Raw genomic sequence first — 27,290 nt, forward strand, 5'->3', positions numbered from 1 at the left:
TCTATCATTCAAAAGTATGGAGAAATTGATGAAGATGTAAATCACAGGATAAATGTTGGGTGAATAAAATAAAAAAGTAAAACTGGAGTATTGTGCAATCGTAGAATGTCATTGCGGTTGAAGGGAAAGTTTTATAGGATGACAATCGGGCCCACTTTACTATATGGTACGGAATGTTGGGCTGCCAAGAGACATTATATTCAAAAAATGAGTGTAGCTGAGATGCGTATGCTTAGATGGATGTGTGAAAATACAATAAAAGATAAGATTTGAAATGAGGAGATACGTAAGAAGGTAGGCATTGCATCCATTGAAAATAAGATGAGAGAGAATCGTTTACGGTGGTTTGGACATATTCGGCGAAGGCCTAATGATGCTCCAGTTATAAGGATGAAGAAATGGAAAAATATATTAGTTAAAAGAGGTCGGGGTAGGCTTAAGAAGACTTGGATGAAGATGATAGGAAAGGATATGAATGCTTTGAACCTCACCGAGGACATGGCATTGGATAAAAATGATTGGAGGAGAAGGATTTATGTGGAAGACCCAGAATGCTTTTCTTTTTTAGTTCATATCGCCGACCCCAATTGTTTTGGGATGAAGGCGTAGTTGTTGTTGTTGTAAACTAGATTCAGAATGGTGCATATTCAACTAGAAGCATTCATTCATGGGTTGGATCAAGGGTTTGGACCATGACTCTACTAACATATGCTTGATCTGCATCCAACCTATTGGATCTGGTTCAGATCTATTCACTTGGTCCAGAAGCATTCATTAAAGGTATCACGATTAGGGCTGATTGGATCCAAATCATTTTTCTGCATCCAGGATGGAACTGAGTCCAACCCACAAATGAAAACCAGTAGGCAATTCCGTTATCTTATGCAACAGTTTCGTACTTCCGATAAAAAGTGAAGCACTGATGTGTTGATACATTTATATACAACCCAATAGTCAAGGCCAGTCACGCCTGCCTAGGAGTGTCAATGGATCAGGTTTGGTTTGGACCCAAACCTGATTTGAGATTATAGTATCGAGTTCGAATTTGGGTATAATTGGAATCACCATAAGAGAAACCATAAATAATATTTTTTTAATTATTTTTACATTAAGAAATTTCGGATCTTAATTGGAACTCGGGTCAAGACTGAGTGAGTCTGGTATGAAATTTTACCAACCTGCTGGGCTCCATTAATTAATCGAACCCTTCAGGTCTGACTCGGATTCTAATCAGGCCTTCTTATTTATCACCAACCGGACTTTATAGGGTTTGGTATAGATCGGGTCCGGGTCAAACCCGACCCATGGACACCCTACGACGCCTGCCGCTACTGTTGCGGGTATAATTTCCGTTGGAAATAAGGAAGAGAAAACCACGCTCGTGGTCGTTCGCCGCGCACTGCATCACACACGCACTCCCAACAGTCCACCCTTCTCCTCTACCACCGACCGACCTTAAGGAGCAGGAAAGAACTGCCGGATTCCGTCGATATTCCGGCAGCTGAGCGAGGTCCGAGCGGGCGGTGGAGATGGGCCACGGGAACCTCCAGGCGAGGAAGCATGGGCGCCACCGGCAGCTCCTGGATCTCATGTCGGCGGCCCTCTTCGTGGCGGTGGCGGCATTCTTCCTCCTGGTGTTCACGCCGCTCGGTGACTCGCTCGCGTCGTCCGGCCGTCGCGATCTGGCGCTCACCGCCACCGACGCTCCGGATCGGGCGAGGCTCGTCGGGCTCGTGGGGGCCGGGCAGCCGCTGGAGTCCTGCCCGGCCGACGCCGCCCATCTCATCCCCTGCGAGGACCTCCGCAGGAGCGGACGTCTCAGCCGCGACCGCCACTGCCCGCCGACGGAGGAGTCGCCGCTTTGCCTCGTCCCCCCTCCCCGCGACTACAGGATTCCGGTCCCCTGGCCGGACAGCTTGTCCAAGGTGATGCCTCCTCTTGTTTTGCTTCTCCTACTTGATCAATCGTTGCTAGGGTTTTGCTTCTTCTTCTATGATGGAGGGCGGATTCTGTGAGAGGAGGAGGTCGGGATTAGAGAGATTCGAGGGCTTTCCGGATCCATTTTCGGAACTTTTACTTCCTTTTTCCTTTTTTTTTCGCTTTTCGTCCTAATAATTTAGGATTAGATCTCTCTGAAAGTGAAGGAATTGGTGGAATTTAGTGTATCTTTTGTTTAGTTGAAGTAGACAGACTAGTTTAAATTAGATCTTGTAGTTTTTCCCCTTTTCTTTTGTTTGAGTTTGTTTTTGGACTTGGAGTTTGTGCTGAATTGTGTAGTGTGAAAGCTTTCTTGGATGGTTGAATCATCACTGTATCGGATGCAGAAATTGAAGAAAGCAGAAGTACTGATGAGAGAGTTGACTCATGTAATAAGATTAAGAAGCTCAAATTGGGAGTTGAAGATATCTATTGGAGAATTATATGATTCGGTAAGAAATTAAAGGCGATGGTTAGGAGAGTCTATGGTGTAGCAACAGGGTTCTGTGGTGTGCTTCATTTGGTCAATAGCTAGGAGGAAGTTGGTTGACTTGCAGAGTGGAACAAATTCTTTAGATCTGATATGTTTGTTGGGGATTTAGTACAATTGAAGATATGAATTTTTGCAAAATTTGCAAACCGATTTAAGATGTCATACTGGGATATTGTCATATATATATTTTTTTTGGTAGGGAAAAATTTCACTTCTTATTTATTATAGGACGTTTTTATGATATTCTGATTGGTTTCTCCATGTCCAAGTTAGTTCATGTTTGGTGGCATATTTTCCATCTCTATGTTTGTAATCTGCATACTAAATGTGAAACTGGCTTGCTTTATTTTGAATTTTGTTACAAGGGAGGAGAAGGGATTTGAGCCATTGCCCCTCTTCTGGGAGAAACACAGTGTACTGCTACACACCTAATGTGTATCCATTTTGATTTGTGGTCCATGACCCAGTTGGTATGGTTGGAAGCACTTGCTAACTTACAACCAACAAACTGCGGGCCTTTTTTTGGTTGTGTTGCTTCTCTTCTTCTCTTTCTATGCCCTATACATCTAGCCTAGATTGTTTAATCGTAAGATTGTATGGATCATGGACTCATGCTATTGAATACATCATGCCCACGTGAAAAATGCTATTGTTGAAAAGTATCTAGGAAGACTTTTGGAGAGATTCTTTTCACAGAAAAGTTTCGTCAAAACTGAAGATTAAAAGGAAACGAAGAAGTGTGGAACAAAAAAAAATCTGTACTATGTTTTGGGACTATGAGAATATCTTGCTATACTATCACCGTAATATTGCAATAATGTGTGATACATTCATCGAAGGAAAACACTGAAAATATCATGACATCTTGAACAGACAGAATGTCACAGATTATTCCTTAGGTTTTCATCTCTCCGTATTATTATTTATGAAATAAATAATACCAGCACCTCATGTCCATGTGAGTTGCAGACATATCCATTTAAATGGCACTTAAGAGCCTAAGACTCTTTTCTTTTTATTGAGGGAAAGCCCTGGTTCAGGTGGTGGGGCTCGGGAGAGATTGACGCTCTGCCATATGGTCCATCTCCATCCCCAAGTGGTTAAACCCCTCCCTCCTCCCTCCGGTCCACCAGGGAGCCTGCTGCTTTGGCCATAAGACAAGGGATGCACACCCCAGGTATCAAACTCGTGACATCCTTCAACTTGAATGCCTTAAGCCAACCCACCTAGCCAGATGTCTGGAGCTCTTGTGGGCAAGAGCTTAAGATGTTGTCAATATCATTCCCTATCAACTTCCAGCTACTGTATTCTGATTAAATCTTTTATATTTTAAATGCATGGAACTGCAAGTAACTAAAACATTTTCTACATTAATTGTTGATTCCTTTATGGTTTATGTTTTATTGTTGTGAAAGACATGCTAGCATACTGTGTTTCTCAAACAGTGTTGGTTACCAGTTAGCGTGGAGGTTGATCTAATAAAATAATCCTGTTTGACAAGTTTGCTTCCTTTTATGCTCTCAGAAATACTTTTTCTGAGCCTGCTTGTTGATCAACATTTATCATCTTTGCAATTCCTTTCACTGAAATTATTTAGTAATAGTGTTTCATATTCCAACTTCTTCTGGCATTTATGTCTTTGCAGATATGGCACAGCAACATGCCTCACAAGATTGCTGTGAAAAAGGGTTATCATGGCGAGATGAAAGAAGATGGCCCATATTTTGTTTTCCCTGATAGGGGCTCAATGTCCCCAGATGGAGCTGTGCCATACATTGAGAAACTTGCCCAATACATTCCTATTGGTAAACATGGGTTAAGGACAGCTCTAGATATGGGTTGTGGGGTAATGTTCTTACCAAACTAATCTGTTGCTATACTTTTACACTATTTCTTTCTTAAGCATCTTCTGTGTCTTATATTTATTTTATTGCTTTGTTGGGAACATTGTAACGCTGATGACCCAGGTTGCTAGTTTTGGAGGATTCTTGCTTAATGAAGAAATGTTGACGCTTTCTTTTGCTACAAGAGATTCCGACAAAACTCTGATACAGTTTGCATTAGAAAGAGGAATACCAGCATTAGTTGCAATGCTTGGTACTCACCGGCTACCATTCCCTGCGCATTCATTTGACTTGGTCCACTGTTCCCAATGCCTAATCTCCCTTACTGCATACAGTAATCTCTCTCTCTCTCTCATGTATGTACATGCATGCATTATTATGTCTTCAATTAATATTGATTTTTAGAAGTCTGAATGCAGATGGGACATACTTTGCTGAGGTGGATCGCCTGCTTCGACCTGGAGGATCTTTGGTCATTTCTGGTCCTCCTGTACAGTGGGATAATCAAGATAAGGAGTGGGCCGACCTCCAGGCTGTGGCACATGCTTTGTGTTACGAGTTGGCTGTTGTAGAGGGGAACACTGCAATCTGGAAAAAGCCTGTAGGTGATTCATGTCTGCCTAACCAAAATGTATTTGGGCTCGACTTATGCAGCGAAACAGATGACCCAAGTTATGCATGGTAAGTGTCATGATATCTGTTTCATTAACTCACTCCATTTTCCATTTCACAAAGTTGGTGCATTGACTAAATGTGATCTGCCTTTCTATTTATGCAGGTATGTTGAACTGGAAAACTGCATCAGTAGAATGCCAAAGATGAATGGAAACAATGCAGTTGGATCTCTTCCAGATTGGCCACTTAGATTAAATAAACCCTCTCCTCGAACTGCTCTTATGAAGAATGGCGCTGCTGTATTTCAAGCTGACACAAGGCGTTGGGTCAGACGGGTTGCATACTATAAGTCTCTGGTCTTGAAGCTTGGAAGTCCAAGTGTTCACAATGTTATGGACATGAATGCTTTTTTTGGGGGCTTTGCAGCAGCTCTTTCCTCAGATCCTGTTTGGGTCATGAATGTCGTTCCTTCTTGCAAGCCATCAACACTGGGTGTGATCTATGACAGAGGTCTTATCGGTGTCTATCATGATTGGTGGGTGCCTGCCTCAAATTAAAACACTGGTTTCATCCAATTATGGACTAATCTGTTCGTCATTGCCTGCCTGTTGGATAGTTTGCTAGTATTCTGCTTAGTTACTAATTGAAATTCCAGGTCATTGCTAGATGCATTTTCTTGAAACTCGAAAAGTTTTGATCTGTAACATCTATTGGCTCTAAGTTGCATTCTTTCACTAAGCAATGTTGCTCGTTATTGTCTAGTTCTCGTTTGGCATGTTGGTTGGCAAATTCCTAGTGTTAGTGGTCTTGCAGGGGACACTTGCATCCATTGTTTTGTAAGTCGCAACTGTGATAACTAATGCTTCTTTTGTGCTGATAGGTGTGAGGCATTTTCTACATATCCACGAACCTATGATTTTATTCATGTGACAGACATTGATTCTTTGATAAGAGACACCAGTACAGGGAACTACAGGTATTCTTGATGCATATATATTTCTTTTCTTGGTACTTCACTAAGAATTTGGTGCATCATTCGTTTATCATGTTTTCCTAGTTGGCTGTTTGTTGCTGTGTGGAGAAGGGGATGCCGTAACAATTAATACAGAATGAACAGATGTTTTTGCTGACACTTGTTAGCATCCCCATCCTTATGGAAAGGGTTATATGTTTAGGCTGGATAACTTTAACTTGGAAACACAGTTACCAGTATCATTTTCCAGATAATATAAAGTCCTTTGCTAGAGGAATTTGAAAATAAGCGGGAATTATCCAGAAAACTTGGCATTCAAAAAGTCAAAGGATGAAAGAGAAAGATTTGGAAATTTAATTAACTCATTATTGTTTTGAAAGTGTTATAATATTTTGTAAATTTTTAATGATATTTTGATTTTTATTCTGTTATTTTGCTTTTTCTGTTTCTTGAAAAAATTCCCTGAAGAATGTGAGAATTCGAAAATATCATGATTTTCAGTATATATAGTTAAAAATATGTGTAGGTTTTTACGTGAATCCGGTACTCGTTTAGTTAGCCTAACACTTACATTCTGTGCAAGCCACTGCATGCGGTTTATTAAAGTGAAAATATTAATTTTGATATTCTTTTTTTGCTTATGAAATAAAAAATTATGATAGTTGTTTATCACTTCCCTTTTTCAATTTATTAAATTTTAAATTCTTTTAGAATTTTTATTTATAAATTATGGTTTCCTATGCAACACCTTGGCACTAGGGCTAGGCCACAGATTTTTTTTTAATAAATCAATGCATTTATTTGTGTTTGTAAGCAACCCCTTGGCGCTATGGTACCTAGCAGCTAACCCCTATGAGATTCGAACGAAGACCCCTCAATTTGATATTGCAACCTAACCATCCGGCTGTCTCATTGGACCCCAAATAGCAGCATGCATTTAGTGACTGTACTTTGGAATGCAACCCTGGGTGATATTAATGAGTAATGATATTCTATTAGTTAATGAGTATTTCCTTTTGATTTTGTGAGAATTGAGATCCCTTTACAAGTCTAAGTTGCATTCCCTTTGTGTTGAATCGTGGATAACCAGCTGAAATTTCCTGAGAAACTGCATGTTGTTAGAAAGCTATAAAACAAAATCGCATTTTCTGCAGAACTCGGTTCTGTGTCAGATGTCCAAAATTTTGATATGGGAAACTCGCTAGTTGAAACCTCTTCTTTTGGTTGCATTTCAACATATTCAAGTAATTTCAAGAGCTTGGTTTGCCCAATTGTGCTGTAGATGCAATCTTGTGGATCTCATGGTGGAGATGGACCGAATTCTACGCCCCGAAGGGACTGTTATTGTGCGTGATTCACCAGATGTGATCGAGAAGGCTGCTCAAATAGCTCGCGGTATTCGGTGGACCGCAAGCATGTACGAGACAGAGTCCGCCGGAAAGGAGAAACTTCTAGTAGCAACCAAAAAATTTTGGAAGCTGCAGACAGCATCCCTCTAATTCCCTCCCCCACAAAGTTGACGGGTGGGCAGGGGGAGTCATCTGATAGGGGTGGCTCGTGAACGTCACCAAGTTGTCAGGGCGTCACGAGTTTGAAACACACAGGGGGCGTCCTTTGCCGCAGGGTCGAAACTGGGTGTACTCCCCGGTGGGCAGGGGGAACTTCAAGGGTTTTATCAACCGGAGGACAGTGAATGTGATGTCGGTGATGGGGTTCCAAAAAGAAAAAAAAAGAAGGGAAAATTCATGACAAAAAACAAACTGGAGAGAACAAGTGATTTGTATGTATCAAAAGAAAAATCTTTTTTATGTAACGGAAATTTTAATATTGCGATTGCTATCATATTTAGTCTATTAGTTTCTGAGATTGGTGATTTACACACTGGCATATTGTTTAAACGAATGTATAGGTTGATTTGTACAGTAGCATGTCATTTAAACAAATATCTAGTGATATATATATATATATATATATATATATATATATATATATATATATATATATATATATATATATATTGGTAAATTACTTGAGAAAAAAAACTCTCATTACAAGGGTCGTAGATTTTCAATCCGGGGCATTCTTTTATTTGTTTATTTTATGAAAAAACTAAATTTGGGATCGGAGACATGTTCATGCTGATCTTAGCCTGCCATACCTACAGTCGCCATCCCAGCAGCATGCAAATTTGTCATCGCACCCCTTGACACCCAAGGAGCCTCATCTAGGGCATTTGGTATATGAGTATCTTTTACGGGAAATGACTGTATTGTCTTTGTAAAATGGCATGATTTAAAAAATGTTTCACAATTTGCTGCAATTCTCATGTCCAAAATTTTGATTTTGACTTTTTTAAAACATTTTTATACTTTGCACAAGCGACCTGTTGATGTTCGCATGATAGATACGTATGTTGTCTGAAGGTTGCAACATCTCAATAAAAAAAAGTTTTGCATGAACATTTTGAGGACCTTATGAAATTCGCATAAAGTATTTGTGAACATAACTAACTTGAATTTCAACATTGGAGATTCTCAAGCCCAATGTAAATCTTTTAGAATTTAAAAGTTCAAGCTCGACAAGTTTGCTCTATACATTTACGATAGTTCTGACATTTGTGCAAACGTCATACGAACCACATTTAACTAAAAACTGGCTTAAAATCAAGATATACATCTGCAAATGTATGATTGAACTTCGCAAATGTTTATTGTGAATGTACTTACTTTCGCATGTTTTCTGATTCGAGCTCAGCAAATTCACGTCACATATTTGAAGACGGTATAATCTTCGTGTAGATACTATGAAAACCTCTTTTAACTAAAAACTCGCATAAAGTCTTGACATATATCCGCAAATGTGCATTTGACATTCACAAATATGTGTTTTGAATGTTTTTATCGTCGCATGTTTTCTTATTGCAAGTTTGTGTTACACATTTGCAGATCTTCATGCAAATACAAGGTGAACATCTTTTAACTAAAAACTTGTTGCAAATGTATGACATGAATTTCATAAATATGTGTTGTGAATGTCCTATTAATGCAATGTCAATCTATTTTAACGTGTGAATGTTTTTACCTTCACATGCTTTCTAATACATATATAAAGTTATTGGTGGTTCTTTTTTTTATTTTTTTGTTTCTAGTTAGAATCCTAACATTTCTTCCTTTCTCCTTATGGTGATTGCTGGACATTTCATCTTACAACATTATGAAGATATTGTAGTAGTTTATTGGTCAACCTTCTTCATCTTCCAGTCTTTAAAAATAGAACGAAAAGTGAGTTTCATATGTTTTCTTGCTAGATTAAGGTTTTTTTATAAATATATATTTGTTGGACTTGTAGTATTTGTGTTTGTTTATTATCGTAAATAATTTAGTTTGTTTGCTTGTGTTTTATTTAATATTTAACATCATATTATACATTTATGGTTGTTTTGTTTTTGAGTAATGGGATTAAGGTTGATTGTGCACAAGCATTCAATTAGGGTAATGGGGGTTAGGGTTGAACTAATTAGTTTTTAGTGTGAGACAACAATTGTGGTTGGTGTAGGCAATTATATTAATTAAATATATGAAAGCTATATGTCTGGTCTTTTGTTACATGCTATTTTCATTTGATGCATGATATAATGTATAGTTGGTGTAGGCAATTAATGATAGCCTAAAAAATGGTTAAAGTACACTATCATCTCATTGATGACCCTTATTGGAGATCTATAATGGTTTCAAAAAATAGTATCTTCAAAGAATTTATGGCTTTGATGTCTCTTAAAATCGAATATGTCGAAGAGAATCTAAGCTTCTGGTATAATTATTCTGTAGACATAGAAAGTAAAAAAATGACTATACTTGTTCTGGATGATGATGTAGACTCTATGTTATGTAGTAGTGATGTTTACTTAATTGTTTACATCATACTACATGACAAAGTTAAACAAAAAGCAGTTGAAAGTGTTCTTCAAATAATAGTTGACAAATGAAATAGCTACTGAAGAAACAATGGTTCAAGTAGTTATGGGAAACATGTGGAGAATATGCATTTATATCAAGCAATATATGTTGAGGAAAATCATGAGGTGAATATCAAACTCTTCCAAACAATTGGCAATATGGATGTTCGCAACATGCACACAACGAGCATGTAGTTGCCCCAACCAATTAGGGATATTGATGTTGTACGTGTAAGCAATCAACAACTTGCATAAACAATTAATATTGTACATGATATGAGGATTTATGTAGAGAATGTGCAGTCATGTCAGTGCTATTGATGTTTACTACAATCATGCATATAATATTCAGCCTTTTAAAGTGTATGATAGAATAAGGTACAAGTTGTTGAATTGTGTAATCTATGCTTCAGATGTAGGTGTTATTTTTATGGTCAATCCTGAAATTTAGAAATACAATAATGATGCATATATGCAAGCAAATAAAGAAATAAATATAATGCCTTGTGATTTAGTTTGTACATCCAAACAACCAATTAGTAGTAGCAAGGATCATGCAAACAACAAAAAATCAAATGATGATGATGAATATATTGGCGGATGAGGGTCTCTCAAACGATAGGAGAGGATCGAGGCACAAATGACATAAAATAATTAATAGTGAATACAAATAATGCAAAAATGGCAATTGAAAAATCAAACCCTTGATATGTTATGTAAGCCATATAAGCATTTATTAGTTAGTAAAGTTGACTTTTTCTACTAATAAAATATGGTTGAATATGTTCTCGTGCAGTGGATTCTCATACAATGAAGAATAATTGAAAATGATTGAAGTGAAGACATCTAAAATGATTTATGAGTTACACAACATAAAATTTAATGATCGAGAATCTTTTCAATAGTTAACAACAAACTCAAATGATAAAAACATTATTGTCAGCAAAATATTTAATGATCTAAAATATTGTTACAAATTTTTGAAAGATCATGTGATCAAACACAACTATAAAATAAATTTTTTAAAGAGTTGCAGTAATAGAGTGATTGTTGTATACACGAGAAAAAACCCAAAAACTATGATTGATTTCTCCTGAAAGATCCATTGCACAAAGTTATGCAGAGCATCATTCTTTCAAGTAAAAACATACGAAATAATGCATATATATGGTAGTTCATTGGACAACACTCGAGTGAAAAAAGTATTTTTTGCATGGATTGCAAGTATTATTTGCAAGTGCCTGCATGATAACCAAAAAATGACTCTAAGAGAAATCTTCAATGACATCAATCACGAGGAAGGTGTAGAGATTAATTATAAACATGCATGGCGTGGATGGGTACGCATGAATGAAGTGTTATATGGTACATATGAATAGTCATTCAAGATGCTTCCTACGTATTTGGATCATTTAATGAAGACAAACCCAAGAACTCTAGGGGTCATTGAAACTGATAAGAAATATCAATTTAAGTACCTTTTATTATCCTTTCGCTATGCATCGATGGCATTTTAAAAGAGTGTCTTCTAGTTCTTATGGTAGATGGCACATTCTTAAAAAGAAAATACTTGGGTATATTATTGTCATAGTATTGATACTTCTGGTAAGATATTTTATGTAACATTTGCAGTTGTATATAAAAAGTCCAAGAAGTCATGGACATGGTTTTTTGAGAGTCTAAAGCAATAACTCATACACTACAACATGTTTAGAGAGAGAAGACAATTAATCGTTATCTCAAATAGGCACCCAAGGCTGTTGTATGTTGTCTCTCATACATGGTGTAATTGTCATATTGAATATTACATGAAGCACTTGACAAAGAACTTTGCTAGAAAATTTATTTCACACTCAGTGCACTTTGATGAAACGCAACTCGAGCAGCACAACATTGCACGTATTTTCTTAAAATCTAAGAGCAAAATTCAATCGCATATGATTATATTGTCATCGATGTACAACAAAAATTTTGGGCTATATCTCACTTTTCAATAAAAAACTATAGGTGTTTAACATCTAATATAGCATATAACTTTAATTTGTGGATTCTCCTCATACATGACAAGATCCTAGTGCCTCTTCTTGAGAGACTTTGTTTCATGTTGATGACACTGTTTAAGAAAAGAAAGAATATCAGGCAGAAAATGTCAGGTGTTATGCTTGAGGTACTCAAACATACTATCTAGAAGAAATATGATTGTGTAAACTAAAAATATGTAAACCTTTGGATGAAATGAGATTTTATGGGTTTTTTGTTTTTTCTTTTAAAATGTGACTATTTGGATGTGAGCTACATGTTTATCTTATATGCTTCATCCTTAGATCGTCTGATTACAACATGCAAGCAAGACTTTAGGAACTGAAAATCAATGACAGAATTTTCATAAATATTTAGGCATTCAAAAGTCATCTTTTCTTGTCAAAAAGCATGATCTAATAGATGATTCCTAATAAATGGATCACGCTAAACACATCCATAAGATTAGATTTGTCAAAAAAGTGTCAAAAATACCTAATTCACTTGAAGTTCACAATGTCCATGGTTCACATAGTTCAGTTGTTTGCATTGATTCTACATGTAATAACACAAACAATATTTAAATATATCCATGTTGTATGAGAGTATTAGAATTGATAAAGGTCCTATTTGCATATCTTTTGGAAATTATCGAGCCAGTTTGCATATTTTCAATGACTATAACATGTTTTCAAAATATACCCAATTCATGAGTTGGGTCAGCCAAGTTACCAAGTCCATATCATTCAACTTGAACTTGGGTTCAGTGGTTTGAATGTCAGCCAAGGCCAATGTTAGGCAATATCTATCAGATCCGAATAGTACATGGGCCTAAGACTACTTTCTTGTTTGTACACCAAACTCGGTCCAACCCAATATTCGATTAAGGTCAGGAACTGTTGCAAGTAATATGTTTAAAAACAGAAAAGTTCTAGCAGGTCTGGATTTTCTCACCATCTGAATCCATGCTTGTATTTGTGCCACCTAAGCCAGGGATGACCACATTGGTAGGCAAACTCGGTACATAGAACTGAAAGTCTAACAATAGACCAGATCCATTTGATTATGTCCTAGGTTCAATAAGTTTTGTTTTATGATGAGGAACCCTCACCAGGCCACTTAATGGGCATGTCACCTTGCAAGGTAAAACCTAGGTGGGATCACTGACACCGAAGCTTTTATGGAGCCCACCAATTAAAGACACCCTTACACTTAGCAGGACCTATGTTTGACAAGTTAAAATCCTTGTTACGTCACAATAGTTTTTTTATGCCCTACAGAAAGTATGTGAATACAATTAAAAGCACGAAATCAAACTAGGGTTACTGGAAACACTATAAGAGAGTGAGAAATGTGTTTCTTGAAAAACCATTTTAGAAATCGAAAACATTGTATTCTCAAAATGTTTGGGAAATGCCAAAAAAATCTTGGGAAACGTGTTTCCCATAATTGGGAAATGCCAAAAAAATCATTAGAAACCCCCAAAAAAACATGAGAAACATGTTTCTATATTTGGGAAATGTGTTTCCCTAGCATTTCTCCTACATGGGATAGAAAATGATTGTATTGTCCTTAAAAATTAATATGTTTCTTGAAATGCTCCACAATTCACAAAATCTACCCTATGTTCAAAATCACATATGCCTGGCTTTTTTAGGACCTTTTTATCCTTCATACTAGCGAACCTCCTAAGGTTCACGCGATATATCGATATGTTGTCTAGATATCGCAAACTCTCATTAAAAAGTACATTTGCATGATAATTCTATGAACCTCACGAATTTTGCATAAACAAATTTGTGAATCTAGATAGTTTTCATTCGAAGGAGATTCACATATATAGTAAGACATTTGCAAGCTACCATGTGAAACTCCTTTAAGTAATTGATCCTCAAGGAGATATGCAAATGTGTAGTGATATATATATATATATATATATATATATATATATATATATATATATATATATATATATATATATATATTACAACATTAGTGACCTTCCATGTGAAGCTCCTTTAAGTGATTGATCATCAAGGAGATCCACAAATGTGTGTTGACATTCACATATATATAGTATGACATTCATGACCTCCCATGCAAAGCTCCTTTAAGTGATTGGTCCTCACGGAGGTTCACAAATATGTGACGATATTTGCATATACGTGTTGTAAAATGTCAGCAACGTTCACACTATGATAAGATTGTCGCAAATAAGGTACTACCTTCACAAATGATGTACGACATTCATGTAGAATTACAACAAATTTTTGTTGTAGATATTCATAAATTTGCATGCTTGTTGAGTAATATATAAAGTTGTTGCAGTTCTATTTTTTAGTTTTTTCATTTGTTTCTGGCTAGAAACCTAACCCTTTTTCCTTTTCCCTTTCAACAATTTCTGTGCAATCTTTTTGCAGCATTCTAACCACTTCTCTGGTATCCTTAATAGTTGTAGTATCCTTTTCATTGACTTTTTGGTTAGGTTGAAAGGTGAGTTATATATAAATTTTATATATATATGTGTGTGTGTTTCATTCCAAAGTTTTTTTTATAGATATGAACATTTAATAGCCTTGTAGTATTTGTGTTTGGTTGTCGTAGATGTTTTGTGTATTTTTTCTATGTTTTATTTAAATTTTGGCATCAGATTTACTATGTTTAAAGTTTTTTTCACACATATATATATATATATATATATTTGTGGGTGTTGTAAATGATTTATGTTTGTTTGTTTGTCCTTTATGCAATATTCAGAGATTTTGTGTTAGTATAATGAGGCCAGGGTTGGTTGTACACAAGCATTCAATTAGTATAATGTGATAGGGGTTGCTTGACGATAAGGTTGGTGTCTATCCCTGCACTTATATGGTGTTTGATAAAGGCTCCTCTATCATCTTCTTAATAGACAAGTGAAAAGCATGTGTTATGTTGCCTTCAACAGTTCACCCATCACCTCATTACTTAGCTAGTAGGGACTTTTTGAGGATACATTCTAAGCTACATAATAGGCATGAGAATGGAGAAAAAGGTTTAGAACTCAAGATATGAGTGTCCAATTCAAAAATGGAAGCCTTAATTTAAATTTATGTTTGAAAATGTTTGCATTCGATTGAGAAAAGAAAAGGATATTCAAATAAATGCCCAATTTTGAGTGAGAGAGAGAGAGAGTTCAATTAAAAGTAACTATTAAGTTTTATCTTTTTTTATTTTCCATTGTGTATGCATCTCTTTATATTAAAGTAAGCATGATCATATGACTAAATGTTTTTTGGCACAAATAAGACTAGAATCTTGTTAAACGGAATCCATCTTAAAGGTTCTTCCAAGTTTTATTCCATTTCAATATTTAATAAGGTTTTCAACGCATTATAAATCTCTTCATGAACATGTCCTTCCATACTCGAATTTTGATGAAATTCAACAACTTCATGCTGGAGGATAATCTAATTGGAGTTCTGTAAAAAAAAACATAGTGGCCTTATGCCTACCAAAAATCATCTAGATGAACATGGTAGTATTAGTCTAAAAGAATACCATTAAATCAAACCTCTATGTGTGCGTGCATGCTCGCTTCAGCTTTGCTTAACTTTCCAACCTTTGATATAGGTTTATTTCCATCCCTGGAATCTACTTCATGATTCTATGAAGAATTGCACAAAGTGTTGCAGAATATCCCTTGTCATGATAAATATTAATCCAACTTCTTGTAGCCAAAAGATTTTGCTTAAATTTATTATAAGGAGAGTATTGTCATTCATGTACTTAAGATAACATTGCACATATTAAATCCATGTTTTGGTTGTTGTAATTACATAATGCACAACCGACTCTAAGAGAATGTGAGTGATGTTTTATGGTGTGACCTTCAATTTTTTTTTAAAATGCATCTGATTCAGCTAGTCCTTTACGTGCTCTGATAGTAAGATAAATCACTCGTGTGCTTGGAACCAGTAGAACCAGTGTATGTATCTTATTGGATCCTCATAATCTTTAGATTGTTGATCATATAATCACAATAATTATTGCTTGAATCAATCAAATAACACAGTTTAATGATTTAATATAAGATAAATTCAAATCAAACACATATATGATAAATTAATCAATGAATTACAATACTCGACATAGTTATCTTACAAACATGATTCACACACACACACACATACACACACACACACACATATATATACATATATATATATAACATTTTAAAGATTAAATTGCAAGAATCAATCTAGTTATCTTAAAAACATGTTTTACACATACATAATAAACTAATTAATCAATTATAATATTCAAACTAATTATCTTACAAACATGTTTCACACACACATATATAACAATTTAATGAATATATATATATATATATATATATATATATATATATATATATATATATATATATATATATATTCAAACTAGTTATCTTATAAACATACTTTGAATATATATGACAAATTAATCAATAAATTGCAATACTCAATATAGTTATCTTCACACATACATATATATTTTTCACACATGCATGACAAACTAATCAATCAATTACAATATTCAAATTAACTATCTTGCAAACATGTTTTATGCACACGCACACACACATATATAATGTTTTAAAGATTGAATCTTTCTCTCTCAAACTATCCTAAAAACATACTTCACACACACACGTATATGATAATTTAATGAATGTATATATTCAAACTAGTTATCCTATAAACATATATAACAAATTAATCAATGAATTGCAATACTTAATATAGTTATCTTACAAACATGTTTCATACACACATACATACACGTATAATCTTCACCTTGAGACCTTCAACTTCTTTATTCTCTACTTGCTACTGCTTAATTGAGGGCAATTTTTTAGTTTTCAACTGACTGATGTATTTTTTTAAAAAAAATGTCAAACACCTAAACTTTTGGCCACAGAGCAACCTCCCTCTCTATCCACTTGTCAAGCCTACTCCATACTTCATGGTATGAAGTATCACCTAATGTGTAAATTTTTTACTTTATTTTTTTTTGTTGTGCAACAGTAGTAGATGGTATGGGTGTGGCTCTCTTCAAGATAATCTTTTTAGTCACCATTTTATAATAAATAAATTTAAAATTTTCTACAATAACAAAACAGATAATAAAGGTAACAAAAGGGTGATAGAGTCTAAGAATAGGATATTCACAAAGCATTACAAAAAATAAACAAAATAAACTATTAAAAAAATAAGCTAAAAAATAATGCATATGTTGTGTATCTTGTTTATAATACAAGATAGGCAACAAATAAACAACCAAAATCTAGGATAGAGATGCACCAATCATTATGAAAACAAAATGATTTAAACAAAGGAAAAAATAGAATTGGCTATTAAATATGTAAAGATAACTTGAAAATCATGTAATTTTTTCACAAAAGAAGTGACTCATGTCAATATTTAAAAAAAAATAACTAATTCATAGGGCATTTCAAAAAATATGGCATTTTTTGAAGGATAGTACAAACATTTTCCGTTCTTCTTTTCAGGAATAAATTAAAAAAATGACATTTTCATAAAAGGATTCTACAATTCAAAAAGTGGCATACCACAACAGAGAATCTAATTATAATTAAGGAAAGTACAATAAATTATTAAGCATCCGTGGCCTAAAGGATAAGGCGTCTAACTTCTGATCAGGCGTTTGTGGGTTCGAATCCCACCGGGTGTGTTTTTTATTTCTCCGTTTTCGCGCGTTCGTCCGTTGAGAAAAGCTTTTTTATACTTGAATATTTAAGTAAGCTATCTTATCAACAAAGGTGTCGTGGTGTAGTTGGTTATCACGTCAGTCTAACACACTGAAGGTCTCCGGTTCGAGTCCGGGCGACGCCATTTTGCGTTGGATGTTTTTTTTTATCTTGAAATTTTGCTGTGTGAAGTCTAAACCTCTCTGCGAGAAATCCAATTTATCCCGAAAATGTGAAAGCCACCATATAATCCATCTTGGGATGCAAACCGGTCAGGTTTCGGATCCCAAAATAGATTGGGGAGTCAGGTTCAGATCCGGGACAGCCAAATTTTGCAATTCTTCTTCCTAGATCCGACGTATTTGCAACCATATATTCATCTCTAATTGTACAAAACTATTATGCTCGTACTCCTTTTTCAAATTTTTACTTTTGAAAAAAAAAACAATTGAGATCATTGCTCGTACTAAAGTTGAAGGTCCATGCATGTAGACTGAAAACATAATCTCCAACTTACCTAGCAAAGTAGAAAAAAGGCTCTATCATCTAACATGCAGGCATGAACGTGTTATATGAAGAAATTAATGATAAAATAGAAAGAAGAAGTTGCTTAACATATTTGTAAATATTTTTTTTTTAAGAAGAAAAAAAAGAGTGCAACACAAGGACTTTCATGGTCACACATCCCATTGCTACTATTATCTGGAAATATTATAATAGCAAATGCATGGACAGTGAAGGTTAAAAGTTTTTCCTATATAACTTTTTTCTTAAATGATATATCACTACAAGAAAATAGGTTGTTAGCGACGGACGTTAGCGACGGAAAGATTCCGTCGCTAGTTAGCGACGGATTGGCGAGCGACAAATATTCGTCGCTATTATCACTGAATCTTATGAAAGTAGCGACGGAAGATAGTCCGTCGCCTAGTCCGTCGCTAATTAGCGACGGATGTTGCGACAGATTGTTTTGTCGGTACGATCGCACCATTTACCGACGACGTTAGCGACGGACACTAGTCCGTCGCTAACTAGCGACGGATATGGCGACAGAATATAATCCGTCGCTATTTTCGCGAATTTGATTTTACGTTGGCTTAGCGACGGAATTAATCCGTCGCTAAGCCGTCGCTAACTTTCGAATAACCCTAATCCCAACCAGGTTTTCCTTTTCTTCTTTCGCTGCTCCTGCGCCGGTCCCGCTCCCGCCGTTCGCCGGTCCCGCTCCCGCCGTTCGCCGGTCCCGCCGTTCGCCGGTCCCACCGTCCGCCGGTCCCACCGTCCGCTGGTCCCACCGTTCGCCGCCCGGAGAAAGGTAACGCCCTCCCCCTCCCGTTTCCGGCAAGGGGTTAACCCCCTGCCGGAAAACGCAGGGGGTTAACCCCCTGCCGGAAAACGCAGGGGGTTAACCCCCTGCGTGCCGTTTCCGGCAGGGGGTTAACCCCCTCCCGGTTCACACAGGGGGTTAACCCCCTCCCGGTTCACACAGGGGGTTAACCCCCTGCCGTTTCCGGCAGGGGGTTAACCCCCGTTTTCACACAGGGGGTTAACCCCCTACCGTTTCTGGCAGGGGGTTAACCCCCTGTCGTTTCCGGCAGGGGGTTAACCCCCGTTTTGACGTAAGGGGTTAACCCCCTGCCGTTTTCGGCAGGGGGTTAACCCCCTTCCGGTTCACGCAGGGGGTTAACCCCCATTTTCACGCAGGGGGTTAACCCCCTGCCATTTCAGGCAGGGGGTTAACCCCCTGCCATTTCCGGCAGGGGGTTAACCCCCTCCCGGTTCACAGGGGGTTAACCCCCTCCCGTTTCCGGCAGGGGGTTAACCCCCTCCCGGTTCACAGGGGGTTAACCCCCTCCCGTTTCCGGCAGGGGGTTAACCCCCTTCCGGAAAACGGAGGGGGTTAACCCCCGCGTTTTCCGGCAGAGGGTTAACCCCCGCGTTTTCCGGAAGGGGGTTAACCCCCTGCATTTTTCGGCAGAGGACCCTTGCCCCTTGCCTTTCCGGTAGGGGGTCGACCCGGGCAGGGGGTCGACCCCCTGTCGGAACAGCAGGGGAGTCGACCCCTTGTCAGAACAGTTTTTTTTCCGTGGTGACTTCATTTTAAAAAATTGTTTTTTTGTGCAGATTTCTCAACGGAACCAACTCGTGCTCGGCCACCTGTGGTAAGTAAATGACAAAAACAATGCAAATCGGGTAAATACCCGTGGTGAGTAAGTGATGCAAACGTATCACATGTTATTTAATTTATTGAATGCAGCACTTTATTGTTCACACACTCACTTAGTTGTTGATATCTAGGACTGCTTTGTTGGAGTTCGGAGATCATGCTGAGCATGATTTTAATGTAGAAATATAGAAGTGTTCTTATTTTTGGAGTACGGAGTCCATGCTAAGCATGGTAGTAGTTAGTGAGATATTGAAGTGTGTTTGCTGCAGGTACATGTTTGCCATTTATTTGATATGAATGATTATGATGTATTGCAATGTTTGATGTAATTGTATCCATGCTTGCATGTAGTTACTTTCAATTTGATTTTGACTTCCATGTGAAATTTTATAATAAAAGCATGCTTCAAATGATTGTATCATGTCATTAATAGTTTGCACATGAAAATATTAAGTTATCAATGCATGCATCAAAATTCTTGTTATTGTTTGACATAGTATATTGCATGATAAATTTGATATTTTCTTCATCGTCGCATTCTGATTGTTTTTTTCTTAATTCGTTAGGATACTATTCGTAACATCATACGACAGAATGACTGCAAACCGTGAATGGATGTACCGTAGGATAGTGGACAATGAGTTATCGCATGAATATATGGATGGTGTCGATAGTTTTATTGAATTTGCAACGGCGAGTGTCACTACGGTAGATCCCACAGGTCGGATTAGGTGTCCCTGCAAGATTTGTAAGAATAATCGATTTGTAGAACCTCATGGCGTTAGACATCACCTATACAGGAAGGGTTTTGTGAGTGATTATCAGAACTGGGCGTTTCATGGAGAAGAATTTAGAAACGATTTTGATGCACGGGTGAATGTGGTGCACGATAATCCATATACGAATTTGATATTTGATGCTGCAGGAACAGAACTGGGTTCTGCTATGAGTTCTAGTGATGTAAGAACTGTCGTAGATGAAGAATCACCAAACGATGCAGCTAGTAGATTTTATGATTTACTTAAAGATGCTGATGAGCCACTTTGGAACGGTTGTGAGAGTCACACTATCTTGTCTGCAGTTCTTCAACTAATGAATTTGAAGTCCGAGTATAATTTGAGTCAATCATGTTTTGACCGTTTGTGCATGATTGTGAAGAGTATGTTGCCTAAAGATGAGAAATTGCCACAAAATTTCTATCGTGCGAAAGTTATGGTCAACGCTCTAGGTATGGGTTACAAAAAGATTGATGCTTGTCCAAATCACTGCATGTTGTATTTCAAGGAGCAGGAAAACGACATATCATGCCCGTCATGTGGGCATCCTCGGTTCAAGCCAAAGACAAGAGGCAATGGTAGCACGAGATCAAAGGAAGTTTCATACAAGTCGCTCCGCTACTTTCCTATCACTCCTAGATTGCAGCGATTGTATATGTCTTCAAAGACAGCTAAACACATGAGATGGCATGCAAATAAAGTTCGACACGATGAAAACAAGATCACGCATCCTGTTGACGCTGAAGCTTGGAAGCACTTTGATCGTACTCATCAGAACTTCGCAATGGAAGTGCGAAATGTTAGACTCGGTCTATGTACAGATGGATTTAATCCATTTGGGGGTAGATCAACTCCATACTCATGCTGGCCAGTATTTGTAACTCCATACAACCTTCCACCAAGCTTGTGTATGAAACGTCCAAATCTTTTCTTGTCTCTGTTGATCCCTGGTCCGACCTCACCTGGCCAAAATCTTGATGTATATCTAAGGCCATTGATTGATGAATTAAAAGTACTGTGGGATGACGGTGTTACCACGTATGATGCCCACAAAAAACAAAATTTCAACATGAAGGCCGCTGTTCTATGGACAATCAGTGACTTCCCTGCATATGGTATGTTATCTGGTTGGAGCACACATGGGAGGTTGGCTTGTCCGTACTGCATGGAGGATTCCAAAGCTTTTAGATTGAGGCATGGAAGGAAGCCTTGCTGGTTTGATTGCCATCGTCGATTTCTACCCAGCGATCATCCGTTCCGACGTCAAAAGAATGCATTTACAGCAGGCACAACTGAAATGGAAGGTCCATCCTCAAGATTGTCTGGCATAGAGATTTTAAGAAGATTGCGATACTTTCCAAATGTATTAACAGATGCCCGCAGTCCTACACCCTTCCGTGGATTTGGGAAGGAACACAATTGGACGAAAAAATCTATTTTTTGGGAACTACCGTATTGGCCGACCCTATTGATACGACATAATTTGGATGTGATGCATGTAGAGAAAAATGTGTTTGATAATGTGTTCAATACAGTAATGAATATTAAAGGAAAAACGAAGGATAATCCGAAGGCCCGTATGGATTTAAAATTAATATGTAAAAGACCAGAATTGGAACTCAAAGAGTATAATGGCAAAGTACTGAAACTAAAGGCGAAGTACGTGCTCGGACCTGATCAAATAAAACATGTATGTCAATGGTTGAGACAACTGAGATTTCCAGATGGATATGTCTCTAACATTGCTCGGGCTGTGAAGATTGACGATGGACAGTTATATGGGTTGAAGAGCCATGATTGTCATATCTTTATGCAACGATTGATACCCCTAGCATTCCATGATATGTTAGACAAACCTATATGGGGGGTATTGTCTGAGTTGAGCGGATTTTTCAGAACATTGTGCGCATCGGAGGTCATTGTATCAGATGTAAAGAATCTCGAGGACTCTGTCATCACCACTGTTTGTCTGTTAGAAAAGATATTTACGCCAACATTTTTCGATGTTATGGAACATTTGATCATACATCTGCCATATGAACTAAGGGTTGGTGGCCCTGTGCAATATCGATGGATGTACCCATTTGAAAGGTATATGTTTTTTTATATTTGTCTCTTTAATGACAGATATTTAAAATTTGAAATGTATATTCTTGTCAGATGCATGTTCGACCTAAAAAAAAAGGTTCGTAATAAAGCAAGAGTAGAAGGCTCTATTTGTGAGGCGTACACTTTAGAAGAGATTTCAAATTTCTCATCTATGTACTTCGAACCTCATATTTCAACACGTTACACATGCCCGCCCCGTAACGATGATGGAGAACAAGTAACTGTAGCTGACAAGCTGTCGATATTTCAACGACTTGGGCATGCATTTGGTAGTTGCCGATCAAGGCTATTGACAGATCGAGAGCAAGATGCAGCACACATCTATATTCTTTTTAATTGTTCAGCGATCGACCCATACATCGAGTAAGTATATGTATATGCAACTCAATTATAAATCCTTTTATGTTCTATATGTGGATACATGGCTCGGTAATATAAGTATTTGTGGTTTGCAGACGATTTGATCTGGAGTTGCAAAGCAAAGTTTCACATCTCACTAATGCAGAAGTACAAAAAGAACGTGAAACTAAGTTTGTGGAGTGGTTGAAACAGTTGGTAAAGAAGCTAACATAAATTTTGTACTTATAAACAACACTAAGTTACTTAATTGATCGTGATCACAATAATTGTTTATGTCTGTGCGTAGGTTCGCCATGGTGATGTTAAAGATCAAGGAATATGTGATTTAGAAAATGGTCCGACCAAAGTTGTGCAATGCTACAACGGGTATATCGTAAATGGTTATCGATTCCATACAAAAGACTACGGTATAAACAAATCAACGATAAATAGTGGCGTGTGTGTCAAGGGTAGCAGCTACGGTGAAAATGAACATGATTACTACGGTGTTATAGAGGAAATAATGGAGTTGACTTACTTAGGCATGAATAACAGGGTTACGGTATTCAAGTGTCATTGGTTTGATCCAACTGCAACAAGACTCGACAAAGATTCAGGCATTGTGGAGGTGAATCATAAATCCAGGTTTGGAACATATGAACCATTCATATTAGCCTCGCAAGCTCAACAAGTTTATTATACTTCATATCCGAGTATAAAAAAGTCAGATAGAAATGAATGGTGGGCAGTTTGCAAGGTGAAATCCAAACTATACCCCGAGTATGATCAGTTACAAGAAGATGAGTTAGCTGAAGACAGTGATTACTATCAATCAGATGATGTCTGTGACTTCGCTTATGGTCACGATGTTGCGCATGATATGCATGTCATATCTCCATTGGCTGATGAAACATTCATAGAGGAATGTGATCCAAATGATGTACCAAGTGGATGGGCAAACAATGAAGAAGAAGAAGAAGAAGAAGAAGAAGAAGAAGAAGAAGAAGAAGAAGAAGAAGAAGAAGAAAGTCAAACTAGTGACGAGGAAGAATTCTCAAGCTAGTGAAAAAAATCTTATACTACAAACCTCTATTTAAATGCATTGTAATACTTGATGTGAGTTGTATTGCAATACTTGGTGTGAATGATTAAAAATTTTATTTCAATGTATTGTAATACTTGATACGAATGATTCGAATGCATTGTAATTTATCTGAATGTATTATAATTTATGCAATTAACGAATGATTTGAATTAGTGCAATACTTGATGTCAATGATTTGAATTATTTGAATGCATTGCAATGCTTGATGTGAATGACTTGAATGCATTGTAATACTTGATGTGAATTATTTGAATGTATTGTATGACATATGTTATTTGTTAGAATATGGTTCGTGGAGGTTATAGTGGTCGCTCATCCAGTAGTAGCCAGGCTCAACCTTCATCTTCACGGGCTCCTGTGATAGGTATATCATATAACTAATTAGATGCTTGATTAGTTCAAATGCACATTCTGAGAACTTGGTGTGTATTTTTTTACAGATGATGTTGCGCCTGTATACGACCCACCTACACCAGTTGATCGCACAAGTCAACAGCCAACACAGGAAACAGGGTCTTCACAGGCTGGCACAAGAAGACTCATTCGAATAGTGTATATCGATAATCGACCGTAAGTATTTTGTTTTCAATTATTGCATATCTTTTAAATATTTTATATTGATATTTACTGTGTAACAATTCATGTGCAGCACGAGGTTTGAGCCACAAGAAGTAGTACGGGAGATTAGGAATTCACTTCTTCAACATCTACCAGGACCAGTTGCTCAATGGAAAGAGTATCCAAAGGAGGTATTAGACAGATTGTGGTCCTCATTCATGGTATACAGTTGTTCCTCATAGTTAATGTGTTTCATATTTAATTTATTTAAGCAATGTCTACTAACTTTCTGAAAATATTTGTAGGCTTCGAATCGCTTTGCAACTACGGTGGAAGAAAATGATGCAAGGAAGGTGTGGCAGAAGGTGGCTGCCAATCGATTTGCAGACATGCTGCACACTATGAAGACTGCAGCAAAAAAAGCATCTGGCGTAGTAGATGATCCATTACTGTGGAAGGGCCATGGTCCTATTACTATCAGGAGAGATTACTGGGATGAAATGTGCGATATGTGGGCGGGAGATGCATTTAAAAATCGCTCTGCGAAGGCTTCACAAAATCGATCGAAGATGCCCGAAGCCCATCTACACACAGGTGGATCTAAGACATTTGGGAGCCACCTAAAGAAAATGGTAACTCATCAATATATAATATTAATTTTATAAGTATAGTTGCAAATTTGTGTACTAAATCTTTTGTCATTTAACTTCGCAGGAAGCAGAAAAAGGAGGCAGTGTACCATATAAGGATGTGTTTGTAGAAACACATAAACGGAAGACCACGGGAGTCTTCGTATCAGAGAAGGCGAGAACGACAACGGTATGTATTAATTCTATTAATAATCATTGCAATATATATGCAAGTCATCATAATGTTATCATTAATTATTAATGAATACTTTAAACATTATTTTGTAGGAGGCATATGAGCAACAAATGGTAGAGCGATATGGTGAAGACGCTACTCAGCATCCATCATTTGATCCTACAGCATGGGTGACTGCAGCAGGTGAACCCAAAAAAGGTCGCGTGTTCGGGTTTGGGAGTAATATGAACACTTCACCAGTTATTGGTTCTTCCAGTTACGGCTCACCAACTTCTTGCGCCGACATAAGCTCCAAGCAGCCGACTATTCTTTCCGGTGATGATGTACGCGAGATCATTAATGAATCACTGAATAACTACTTCCAATACACCGTCGCCCCCTTTCTCCGAAATGAGATCAAGGCCGCTGTTCAGGATAGGGGATCTTCGATTCCAGGTCCCTCTCAGGTATAATCACATATATAGTTTTTTTGACTATCTTAAAGCACATCTGAGCATGGTAGAATCACATATAGAGTTTTTCTAGATGCCTTAGAACACATATGAACATGCTATAATCACATATTCAATTTTTTTACTGCCTTAGCACACATATGAGCATGATAGAATCACATATATATATATTTAACTTTTTGTCTGTCTTAGAGCACATATGAGCATGATAGAATCACATATAAAGTTTTTTTGATTGCATTAGAACACATAAGCATGCTATAATCACATATTCAGTTTTTTTACTGCCTAAGAACACATATGAGCATATTATAATCACATATTCTGTTTTTTGACTGCCTTAGCACACATATGAACATGCTATAATAACATATAGAGTTTTTTAACTGCCTTAGAACACATATGAACATGTTATATATCATTTATGATAGAATCACATATAAAATTTTTGGCTTTGCCTGCCTTAGAGCACATATGAGCATGCTATATTCACATATTCAATTTTTTTACTGCCTTAGCACACATACGAGCATGATCGAATCACATATATAGTTTTTTGCTTGCCTTAAAGCACATCTGAGCATGGTAGAATCACATATAGAGTTTTTTTATATGCCTTAGAACACATATGAACATGCTATAATCACATATTCAATTTTTTGACTGCCTTAGCACACATATGAGCATGATAGAATCACATATAGAGTTTTTTTATTGCCTTAGATCACACATGAGCACATGATAGAATCACATATAGTGTGTAATTTATTTCATTATATTTTGTTTATCAATACTGACTGTTCTTTTCTTGTGTAGGCTGCTAGCGATAATCAGGGTAGTGGAGCTGAAGGGACAGATAAAGACAATGAACAAGAAGACGCACAAAATCTTGGCGATGATTAGAGGACTGTGTTGAAGAAGTTCTATTTTTTTTATTTTTCCTAATTGTAATTGTTGAATTGTAAATAATTAAACTTCTTAGTTTTAAGGTGGAACGATTAATTATTATAGATACTTGTTATATGAATTTTTTTGTGTGGTTTGTTTTTTATTTACAGGAAATATAAATTGTACAGTTCTCCGTAATTAATTTTTAAATAAATTTTTTTTGATTTTTTTTCGTTTTTGCGACGGATTAGCGATGGATGATTCCGTCGCTATTCATATTAATCTAGCGACGGCTTAGCGACGGAATTAAATCCGTCGCCACGCCGTGGTCGCCGTTTAGTACCGGCGGATTGGCGACGGAATATAGCGCTCGTTATTCCGTCGCAATTAGCGACGGACTTGGCGACGGAATAATTCCGTCGCCAGTTAGCGTCGAAATATTCGCGACGTAAGCATACTGTCGC

The 27,290-nt window shown here is 37.0% G+C and overlaps 1 protein-coding gene and 1 non-coding gene across 2 annotated transcripts; both read left to right on the forward strand.

Moving 5' to 3' along the window:
* The first annotated feature begins 1,391 nt into the window (after window positions 1-1,391).
* Window positions 1,392-7,780, forward strand: LOC149836130 (putative pectin methyltransferase QUA3). Its single transcript, XM_090009006.1, has 7 exons — window positions 1,392-1,925; window positions 4,116-4,316; window positions 4,438-4,648; window positions 4,734-4,995; window positions 5,093-5,464; window positions 5,810-5,905; window positions 7,185-7,780. Exons 1-7 carry the CDS (start codon window positions 1,530-1,532, stop codon window positions 7,399-7,401), a joined length of 1,755 nt encoding a protein of 584 aa, XP_089865132.1. The 5' UTR covers window positions 1,392-1,529; the 3' UTR covers window positions 7,402-7,780.
* Window positions 7,781-17,678: 9,898 nt separating this feature from the next.
* On the forward strand, window positions 17,679-17,752 carry TRNAV-AAC (transfer RNA valine (anticodon AAC)). Its single transcript has one exon. It is a non-coding gene; the product is annotated as a tRNA-Val (tRNA).
* Window positions 17,753-27,290: the final 9,538 nt, after the last annotated feature.

The sequence above is a fragment of the Nuphar pumila genome, chromosome 6, assembly GCF_984573655.1.
Source record: "Nuphar pumila chromosome 6, dmNupPumi1.hap1.1, whole genome shotgun sequence".
NCBI lineage: Eukaryota > Viridiplantae > Streptophyta > Magnoliopsida > Nymphaeales > Nymphaeaceae > Nuphar > Nuphar pumila.

What these genes read in the sequence shown, in the direction of transcription:
- LOC149836130 (XM_090009006.1), top strand. Translation starts at nt 1,530, where the DNA reads ATGGGCCACGGGAACCTCCAGGCGAGGAAGCATGGGCGCCACCGGCAG. An exon ending in GGCCGGACAGCTTGTCCAAG is followed by an intron (nt 1,926 to 4,115) that starts GTGATGCCTCCT and finishes ATGTCTTTGCAG; the next exon opens with ATATGGCACAGCAACATGCC. An exon ending in CTCTAGATATGGGTTGTGGG is followed by an intron (nt 4,317 to 4,437) that starts GTAATGTTCTTA and finishes CTGATGACCCAG; the next exon opens with GTTGCTAGTTTTGGAGGATT.